Source organism: Erythranthe guttata, chromosome 12, assembly GCF_056151865.1.
Source record: "Erythranthe guttata isolate IM_541 chromosome 12, IM_541, whole genome shotgun sequence".
NCBI lineage: Eukaryota > Viridiplantae > Streptophyta > Magnoliopsida > Lamiales > Phrymaceae > Erythranthe > Erythranthe guttata.
The window spans coordinates 1,386,831-1,397,809 of record NC_142544.1 but is presented as its reverse complement, the minus strand read 5'-3'; the positions used below and the strand labels follow the sequence as shown (position 1 = coordinate 1,397,809).

The 10,979-nt window shown below is 33.0% G+C and overlaps 1 protein-coding gene and 1 long non-coding RNA gene across 2 annotated transcripts; both read left to right on the top strand.

Moving 5' to 3' along the window:
• Nucleotides 1-1,076: 1,076 nt before the first annotated feature.
• LOC105961099 (karrikin insensitive 2 receptor IA) lies at nt 1,077-2,571 on the top strand. Its single transcript, XM_012985340.2, has 2 exons — nt 1,077-1,618; nt 1,997-2,571. Exons 1-2 carry the CDS (start codon nt 1,251-1,253, stop codon nt 2,442-2,444), a joined length of 816 nt encoding a protein of 271 aa, XP_012840794.1. The 5' UTR covers nt 1,077-1,250; the 3' UTR covers nt 2,445-2,571.
• Nucleotides 2,572-5,738: 3,167 nt separating this feature from the next.
• On the top strand, nt 5,739-8,673 carry LOC148766173 (uncharacterized). Its single transcript, XR_016035064.1, has 6 exons — nt 5,739-5,930; nt 6,002-6,083; nt 6,746-6,857; nt 7,077-7,162; nt 7,253-7,435; nt 8,400-8,673. It is a non-coding gene; the product is annotated as an uncharacterized LOC148766173 (long non-coding RNA).
• Nucleotides 8,674-10,979: the final 2,306 nt, after the last annotated feature.

Sequence of the window (10,979 nt, the reverse complement as noted above, 5' to 3'; positions counted from 1 at the left end):
AGATCCAAATGCAAATTAATATTGATGACTTAAACTAGTTTATTAGTCCTCTAATGATCTTTGAGATACTATACCTGGTGAAATACATTGGGTAATTATTAACTATTGATGTAGTGAAATATATTCCCTCTAAGCACACATACATATGGGTATGTGTGTGCTTGTATGTAGATCAACGGTTAATAATTACTGGTGTATTTCATTGGGTGTAGCATCAAACAAACCGTACTTTAATTGAGAGTTGAGACATTTTATTTATGGTTAAACTATGTTAAGACCTATTTTATTTATGCTGGTATGTGTTTTATTTATGTTTTGGGATCTTTTTACTTTTATATGTCCAAGGAGTTATTTTAAATATATATTATTTGGGATGTTATTTAATATAGAAGATACTTAAAATCCTACGATTTTACGATCCGATTTTACAATTCCGATTCTACACTTGCTTCTCGATTCTACCTAGAATCCCAATTTCGACTACCATGCTTATGAATTGAAATATGTATAACATCTCGATTTTCAACAAATGTTTTTTTACAGTGAAGGAATATTTTATTGGGCATACTACGTTAGTTTTCAGGCGGAGTAATTCGATTTATGAGATTTAGTATGAGTTGATATTCAAATATTTCTCTTAGAACGCATGTGACCAAGCATGTTGCCATCAGAAGTCCGTATTTCTTCCTGATTGTGTCAGAACAATTAGAAAGAGATTATTTAATCAGAAAAATTGTTGCAAAATTTTAATATTTCTAGAACATAATTGTAATCTTTCCAAAATTAATGCAAAATTTTAATATTTCTAGAACATACTTGTAATCTTTAGAAACGGTTAATTTTGAACAACTAGAAAGAGATTATTTAATCAGAAAAATTATTGCAAAATTTTAATATCTCTAGAACATAATCGTAATCTTTTAAAATTGTTAATTTTGATCCGACCGACCGGTTCGATTTTTTATATGGTTTGCTAGTAGATATTTACAAAATGAACAGTTGGATATGGCCAAATTAATTAGGTGTACACGTACCCCCAACTATATCTATACTCCTATACATACATAATATTCTTCACTTCACCCCCACTCGAGGCGTATAAATGTGATCGGCCACCGCCCCCGCCCCCACCCCCACCTTCCACGCATAAGTCAAAACTTGCCACTCCCATTTATCTATCCATCACACATTCTTCCAACAACACAAAAGAAAAAATATCTTCCACTACCAGAGAATATTAAAAAAAAAAAATGGGCGTAGTTGAAGCAGCACACAACGTTAGGGTTTTGGGCTCCGGCGAGACCACCGTCGTACTCGGCCACGGCTTCGGCACCGACCAGTCGGTGTGGAAGCAGCTTCTCCCCCACCTCGTCGACCATTACAGGGTCGTGATTTACGATAACATGGGCGCGGGGACCACAAACCCCGACTACTTCGATTTCGACCGGTACGCCACTCTCGAGGGCTACGCGTACGATTTACTCGCCATTTTGGAGGAATTTAGTGTCGACAAATGCATCTACGTCGGCCACTCTCTCTCCTCCATGACCGGCGTCATCGCCTCCATCTTCCGCCCCGATCTCTTCCACAAGCTGATCTTGATCGCCGCTTCTCCGAGGTTATTTTCGTCATTTTTCAATTTTATAATTTTAATTTTTTCTTAAAGTGGAATCTTGGAAAAAAATAATTTACAGTAGAACTTCAATAAATTAATATTCAATAAATTAATAATATTATTTAAATAATATCATTTTCTGATAATTAGTTCCATAATTTAATATTTCGCTAAATTAATAAAATTTTACTTAATTTATTAATTTATAAAGGTATAGCTGTATTTTTTTTATTATTAATTTATAGAGGTTTGACTTATTTTTAATTTTTTATTAATTTATAGAAGTTTGTATTTTCAATTTTTTATTAATTTATAGAGGTTTGACTTATTTTTAATTTTTTATTAATTTATAGAAGTTTAACGGATATTTTTAATTTTTAGGTTTTTGAACACGGTGGATTACTACGGGGGATTCGAGCAGGAGGAGATCGACCAGCTGTCCGGAGCAATGGAGACGAACTACAAGTCGTGGGTGTCGGGATTCGCGCCGCTGGTGGTGGGCGGCGACATGGACTCGGTGGCGGTGCAGGAGTTCAGCCGGACGCTGTTCAGCATGCGGCCGGACATAGCGCTGAGCGTGTTCCGGACGGTGTTCAATTTCGACCTGAGGGAGTACTTGGGGCGCGTGACGGTGCCGTGCCACATCGTGCAGAGCTCCAAGGACCTAGCGGTGCCGGTGGCCGTGGCGGAGTACCTCCACCAGAACCTCGGCGGGAAGTCGGTCGTGGAGGTCATGTCCACCGAGGGACACCTGCCGCAGCTCAGTGCGCCGGAGGTCACTATTCCGGTGCTTCTCCGGCATATACAGCATGACATCGTTGATGCATGATGTATATATGTAAACTCTATGTATGTATGTATCAATTATGTGATGTGTTTCTTATCAAAAAAAAAAAAATTATGTGATGTGTTCAATCGTGAATTAATAATAATAAACTTATGTATATGTTATGCAATAATCCATTTACAAAAATATATAGATATATATATATATATTATATATATAATTATATACATAAATTAATTTTATTTTATTTTCAAAAGTTATGTTCTTAAAGATGAAATGCTGGAATGGTCCCATAGACTACGACATCCTCCAGAATTCGACCAATTAGGACCACATGAAGTTTATACTTTATGGTACTTGTGATTAGACGAATTAATCACCACGTGTAACATTTTGAACTTTATATCAATCAAAATTGTGAGCAATAATCATTGAATTTATAGATATTTTTCTCTCATATTCAATTTTGGTGATTCAAGTTAGACTGGAAAAGTAACTCAAATATATAAATTTTTTTGTGTTCTGAGTTTTGTTAAATTCAACTTCAATAATGGTCAAAATTACGTTTGAACTCGAAATAGTATTATTAAAACTGCAACGACAATTGTCACATCTCTTATTCTATATAGATATTGATGTATATAATATTAATTTATAACATAATTTTTACTAAAAACTAATATAATAGGGAAAATTAGTAATAACACCCTCATCTAGTAAAAGAAGTTAAGGAAACACCCCTCCCAAAAATAATTAGAGAAAACTCCCTCATTTAATAATGCACCCAAATGATATTTTCATAATTCCAAAATTATCCTTAATTTTCTAATACACTTTCTCTCCTCATTTTTCCTCATCTTCTTCTTTACGTACATTTCTTATTTCTCTCTCCTCCTTTTTCCTCTTTGTTTTTCTCTTTCTCTCTCCTCATTTTCCTCATATTCTTCTGTACACTCTCTCTCTCACTCGTTTTTCCTCACCTTCTTCTTCTCTATTGTACTCTCCCTCTCTCTCCTCTTTTTCCTCCTCTTCTTCTTTGTACAAATAGAAAAGGGCGTCACTCATATCATCAATAGGATTGAAGCTGTATACACATTAATATCTTTTTTATTTTTATTTTTTCTTACAATAAATCACGTAACAAATTAAGAGAAAAAAACACAACACCCAATTTGTTTTGAGATTAATTTCTGCAAATATGTCATGAGTGTGAATAGATGTATCAGATTTTTTTGTTGATTTTGACAAGGTTATAGTTTATTGGGAACAAAGTATGAATTTTCTAATTCTTCATCTTCTCTCTTGTCTGTGTTTTCTTTTCTCTCTTTTCTGCTTGTTATATTTTAATGGAGTTTTTCAGTAAAGTCGTTACTGGAGGATTTCAGTTCTTGAAACTAGGAGAATGAGAGATCAAACCCCCGCTATGGTTGACAAAGAGTGGGGTGGCGGCGATGTGGTGACGATGGCGAGGTAGATTTAGTTTTATGGTGGATCGGGCGGATAACAACGCGGGTAGAGAAATTCGCGCAGGTTGGAATCTTAATCGATTATGTACATTTTCAATAGTCGATTAAGTTAATCGACTATGCTCTGGTAGTCGATTAAGGTCAATCAACTCCTATTTTTATTTTATTTTTGAACTTTTCATTTATTGATTTCATGAATTGTATAAATCAATTACAATGTTTGTATAGTTTTTGTATTTTGTAAAATATTGTTGATTTTTGCATTTTTTTTGCAATTGTGATTTGTTATGTTTAGTAGCAGATTCTTAATCGATTATGCTTCATCATAGTCGATTAATATACCGGACATAGAAAAGAAAAAAAATTAAAAAAAAATAAAAATTAAAGAATTTCCTTAATCGACTATGAAGCATAGTTGATTAAGGCTAATCGACTATGCTTCATAGTTGATTAAGGAAAGTGATACAGAAAAGACAGGAAAAAAAAAACAGAAAAAAAAAGGAAAGGAAAAAAAAACGTTGAGCGCATGACACAGTGATGATGTGGCGGGTGGGGGGGGGGGGGGGGGGGGGAAGCTGGAAAATATTATGGCTGAAAATTGGTGTGGACTTTTCTCAAATGGACAGAAATATTTTGAGCCTCTCTATCAAAAGAAGTAATGAGAGGGTTTTCTCAAAGAACCCCAATATAATAAGTTAAATATTTTTGTAAATCATTTAAGTCTAATTAAAGGGCTTTAATTTTCAAGCAACTGCATGTAGAGTTGACTTTTCATTTAGGCCGTAACATAATTATGGGCCGCAAGCGGCCCCCTATTATAAATAAGTGGGCTTTGATACTAGTAAACCCAACTTATCAAGCTACATAAGGTTTTTTTATATTTCTTTTTTTTCTGAGTTGAATTAAATCAAATAAGATTCGATTGTTGAATCAAGTGTAATATATCTTAATAGTCAAATAATAGAAAAAATGAAAAGAAGAAGAAAAAATAAATCAAATTCACTTTTATGTTTACTATTTTTTTTTAATACTGGTACATACACATGAACCTCTATAAATTAATACAGTCGAGACTAACAAAATTCTTTTAATTTAGCGAAATATTAAATTATTGAAGTAATAATTTACTACGCATTTATTGAGTCGAGACCAGAAAAATTACTATTTAAGCGAGGTTATTAATTTATCGAGATTTTATTGTATTTTGGAGTGTATTGCGCTTAATTAGAACCAACTCAAATTAGTTTATGCCTCGAGTCTCATTTTATACTCCAAATTCAGTCAACCATATAGATATTGATATGGACCAAATTGTATAATAGCTTGCACTACTAGAAAATCGCCATTTAGCAACGGTAGTTTGCAACGAACAATGAATTCGTTACTAAAATAAGTAATTAGTGATGGAATTGGCGACGGAATACAAATTCGTCTCTTTAGTTGTGAAACTGTAATTATTGCAACACAAGTAGCGACGGATAACAAGTCCGATTCTAAATTATTACTTTAGCTACGGATATTGCAACAGAGAATAATCCATTTCAAAAATAAGAAGATTAGAACGATTTTTTTGTTCAATGAATGATACAAAATTTGAAATATTGTTTTCAACTCATACTCTACAAATTCTATTACTTATATTATTTTTTCCGCACTAATTTTTTTCTGTCGAAAATGTTAAGTTTTTTGAATTACATTGTAATAAAAAATACTTTAAATGGTTATATATATAAAAAAAGAAAAGAAAAGATAATAGCACTAAAGATAGTCTAATTTATTAAATTAAATTTAGTGTAAAATAGTAAATAAAATTTCAAGACTAAATAAAAATACGGACCATAAAAAATATCTCAAGAGTCAAGACCTATACCCCTTCTCTTTTTTATCATTCCCTCCACCGCTCCACCTCCAAAAATTTCCAAATTACTTTCCCCCCTTTTCCTTCAAAGACTACCGAAAACTTAACCTATTTCCCACCCCCTTTATGAAATTCTAAAATTCTCTGGTAATGCCAATTCCTCAAAAGGATTCAATTATGGAATTCTACAGCATATCAATCATTGTTGGTTTTTTACTTCTTAATTGTTCGAATCCTATTAATATATGTATGTAATTGCTTTTTTTTGTATGCAGATTGTAGTGCGAGGAATGGCCATTTGAGGTGGTCTCCAGCAATGGATTTGATGAGATTAGTTGGATCCCAAATATCAGAGCTGTAAGCCTCGTATTTTTCTCAATATTTCACTTTCTCTCTCCGGCAGAATTTTGCTTATCCCGTGAAATCTCTAGGCAATGTTTGGAACCATTTTCATTTTGTTTTCATTGTTTCCCCAAAACAAAATGAAATTTATTACACTTTTCAAATCATTTTCTCAATACAATTTCAAAAGTTTCTCTCTCCTTCAGACATGATGCGATTGCTACAGTAAAAAATGTCTTCACTAAAAAACAAATAAACATCACTTCATCTTTCAATTTTTTTCTTCAAAAATACATTTTTCTAACACCTTTAAACATGATTTGACTGATACAGTGTATTTTATCTCTTTCCAAAATACAAACAAATATTACTTTCATTCTCAAATTATTCCCCCAAAACATATTTCCTCAAAATAAAATCAAAATAAGATCCAAAACGCTTCCAAACATTGCCCTAGTGTTTGCTTTTTTGCTCCCTTGTATCTTATTTCCGATCTTGAACCTCTAATACATCAAATTGCAACTCTTAAAAAATGATTATTTTTCTTTTCTTGAAATTGGATCGAGGATTTTTACGATTTAACTTATTTAAATTTATTTAGGGTTTCCTAATCATGCTTGTGTCGGCGTTATTTGAATTATTGTTCTTAAATATTGCACTCCATTACGTTTATGCAGACTCTATTCTGGGACTGGACATCGTTGTCTCACAGATTCCATATAAGATGGAGTTGGCAGACCGAAACCCATTTTTTTCTGGCGTTGCTTCCTGATAGGCCGTGGGGGTGAAGTATGCCATGTTTTTTCTTCTAAATATTAAATCATATATTAAACATGAGTTTTGGTTCCATAAGTTCTGACTTTTCCTTATTCTTTCATGTTTTAATTTATCAATGACTCCATCTAATTAGAAGACATCATATTGTATTTGGTAATAAAAGCTAGCTAAATTCACTTATGTGTGAAGGAGCTTTCTTTTTTCTCAGAAAATTTATTTTTCCTTAAACAGGAGTATTATCGCTCGGTCAATGTGGTTTGCCATGGTAAATATAGTATATAAGAGGATGCAAGAGATTCCAAGTGGTCATACTTCATGTAAGACTTTCTTCACATTCAACTTCCCCACCTGATACACAAGGCAAAAAAGAAGAAGTAATAATGGTTTTTATGATGTGTTTTTTTCAGGGTTATTTGCAGGTCTGGTTTTGTAGCACTATACATGTTGGAAATAATAAAATGTTTTGATCGAAGTGGACATGTGGTGGAACTGTGCATTATTTCTACTTACATTTTTGTTACAATTTGCAGGGCATGTGGCTGCTACTTTTTGCTACCTAAAGTTTTTCCCATCTCCATACGACACTGCTGGTAAGTAGAGTCTTCATTTGCCTGCAGCTTATATTTTTCTTATATAGATTCTCGTTATTAATTAGATTAATTTATGAGTTAGAACATGTAGAGCTACTGATTGTGTGTGTATTTTTCGCGTTGAGAATTAATTTTTCTGATCAGGCTGCATTACCGTTTCTTATAAGTTTCATATGTAGTGTGATATTTGTTGGCTTTTTGCAAACTTCTCTACTACAGAATCACATCCTAGTCTGCCTTGCATGAGCAAATAAACATAACTTACGAAAATGATTAGGCTTTGATGTTTCAGTGTTATGGTCTTGTAGCTTAGGATGTGTTATACTTATGTTTCTATGATTTTGTGAGTTTGAATATGAATTATGTGTCTAATGTTGTTATTCATCGTCGATATTTATGGAACGTAGAAACTTATGTTTAAGTCTCTAGTAACTTGAGGCACTGATGTGTTTTTATATGCATTAGGCATTATTAAATATTTGAGGTTGTGTATTAAACTTGCATCTAAGTTTGTAGATGAATTCCATGTTTTGGTGAGTAGTTAGTTGAGGGTTTTTTCATGTTTTTCTCTATATTAATCAACATATGATGCTTGTACAAATTAAGTTAACATCAATTTCTATTTGAGTTTAAATTTAACTATAGTTCCAATACTTGTGTCATTGAAGTTTCATGTGCAATGTGCTATATGTTAGTTTTTTGCATACATACGTACATGGTTGAGATTACTTTTCCTTATTCCAGTTGTAATGGTTGTGGTCCTGTAAGTGTTTACCTATTTTGTATAAAAAAAAATTGTGAAGCGAGTATTTTACTTGACGTTTTCAGTTTGGGACATTCAAGCTCTTAATACGTGTCTTTGTACAATATGTTCGACTTTATAGCTAGAATCTATACAAACTGTCTGTGCGCCATCTTAAATTATGCTCATTTCTGACTACATTATTATCAAAAAAAAAATCAGGTTGTCATTCAAGCTATGCATCAAAGTCAACCACGAGGATCTTCTAAAGATATAAAGTGGATGTTGTTCGTCAATTAATTTGTAGGATATGACTCATGCGAGCATAACTCGTCAATAGGATTGATATTTTCTTTTTCACAATATAACAACCTTTTGAAAAACTATTCCAATGCAAATTTATAGTGCATATTAAATATATATGTTGAGTTAATTTGAATATTTTTGTTGGTGTATAATATATTTAAATATGGTAACGAGAATTGATTTTCTTTTTTTTTAGATTTCGACATAATTTTTGCAACGAATTCAATGAGGGATATATCTCTCTAAACTGAATGTTGGCCTCAATTAGTTACGGATTTAGGAATGGAATTATTGACATATGTATTTAGTATAGCCACATAAATTTAGCGACGAAACCTAATTGCTTTCTAAAAGTCAAAATGACTTCAATTTGTTGACCATGGTTAGCGACGCCATCATTTTCATCAGCGACGAATAGTTCCGTTGCAACCATTAGCAACGGAAATAATACAGTTGTAACTAAAATTTAGCGACGCGGCTTTTATCTACAGACGTGGCGAGGGAGCATTTCCGTCGCTACATTACAATTAGTAACGGTTTAATGGTATTTAGCGACGGATTCGTCCGTAGCTAAATGGTGATTTTCTAGTAGTGTTGCAAATTATACGAGACACGTAAATCACACTAGACTAAACATGTGTGACAAGTTTGACATAGCGACCGTTCATAAGGTCATCCCTCGCGGGGCTGATTATATTAATTAGGTGTGTGTCCAGTAAAGCACCACATGATCGGTGATAATACCACAAACCAATTAAAGCGAAAATGATTTCACACATCATCAAACAATATTTATGATGTTATTATTGTCACAATTATTTTCTTACATATATTAAATTTTATTTTTCAATATGGAAGTCTCAAATATAAGTGGACTTTATTCCGAGCCCGACAACTTTTTGCAAAGTGAAACAAGTAAATGCAGTCACATAATTTAGATGCACATTTACACCATCTATTTTAACACCTTTACTCAATCCCCACAACCTTTTTTCTCTTCCAAAAAAAAGAAAAAGAAAAAGGAAAAAAAAGAAACACTACTTAATAATACTAATCATTATTTTTATCATAAAGAGAATAATTGAGTAAAATTAAAATGACAATAGTTTACAATAATGCCCCTCCGTCACAAGAAGCAAAAAAATGTGGAAGAGGTTAAGGGAAATAATCCTATTATAATTAAATATATAGATCTAAGCAGCAAGCAACATTGTACTAAACAAAATTTGCATTCTAGAAATAAACTTGAATCGCCATTTATGCCACGAGACCCAAAATTACTTAATTTTGTTAATCAGGGTGATTTGTGTTTGGGGTTAGTCAAGATTTTCGGGCCTCGCCCGACTAATTTTGGGAGCATATGATTCAATTCTTTCGTTTATGTCTTTAATCAAGATTATGAATACTAACATTTGTTGGGTTTCAGACCCAACGGAATATTTAATCAAGTTGAGCTTCTTTGTTCGTTGGAGTCTAGCAATTCATAGCTTCTCTGTCGATTTATTTCTTCAATTTAATATCTTTGTTTCTTTTGTTCTTAGACACCCTGTATAATCAGGGGCGGAGCTATGTAGAGTGGTGGGTCGGCAGAAGCCCACCCTCACTCAATTTTTTTTAATGCTATTTTAATGTTGTTTATTATAATTAGTCCATTCAATTCATTTCTAGCCCACCCAATTATAGTTTAAAGAGCTACAATGACTATTTTTTTTAGCATCGTATTTACTTATTTCGTTATGTATTTTACGAATAGCTTCTAAAAAACAGTTGGGGGCGCTGACCCCGAACCCCCGTAAACTTTAGCCCACCTTAATATCAAATTTTGGCTCCGCCACCGCCTCCAATGCCACTCATATAGATAATCTTTGTAATAGGTTATGTATTATATATGTATTCTCTCTATATATCTGTTAAGTGTATATTTTTACACTTTATCGTATCTTTTTATTTGAGCCTTTGGTGTGTTTTAATGATAATTGGTGCTTAAAAAGTTGATTTATTGTATTTTAGGTACAAATTGAAGAATTGGAAAAGTATGGGGTCAAAACTGCAATTTTGGAGAAAATATGGGCCAAAAGTGAAAAAAGCAGAATTCTGGAGAATAGACCGCGCGGCCGTGCGGATTTTAGGCATAAATCTCACACGGCCGTCCGGATGGGCGAGTTGGCGCAGTGAGGGAATCTTAATTGTACAAGGAAACTGCCTTCTTCCCCAAGTTTTTCACCCTATATAAGACCAAGCCAAGCACACAATTAGGGATCCATCTTTTTACGCAATTTCAAGAGCAACAAAGCAATAACGAAGAATTCGAAGACTCCAAGCAAAGATTTATCGTCTATGATTTATTTTATTTGCGTTTTTGATTTAATTATGAGTAGCTAAACTATTTATTTCTAGGATTTTATTTGGAACCCTATGTGGGATTTATGAACCCAATTCTATGATTTTATGCAAGTTTTAATTCCGGATTATTTCTTCTACTTGTTTTATTAAGTG

Bases quoted from the DNA above. Each gene is read 5' to 3' on its own strand.
- LOC105961099 (XM_012985340.2), top strand. From the start codon at position 1,251: ATGGGCGTAGTTGAAGCAGCACACAACGTTAGGGTTTTGGGCTCCGGC. The intron at 1,619-1,996 runs GTTATTTTCGTC...TTTAATTTTTAG, and splicing joins TTGATCGCCGCTTCTCCGAG to GTTTTTGAACACGGTGGATT.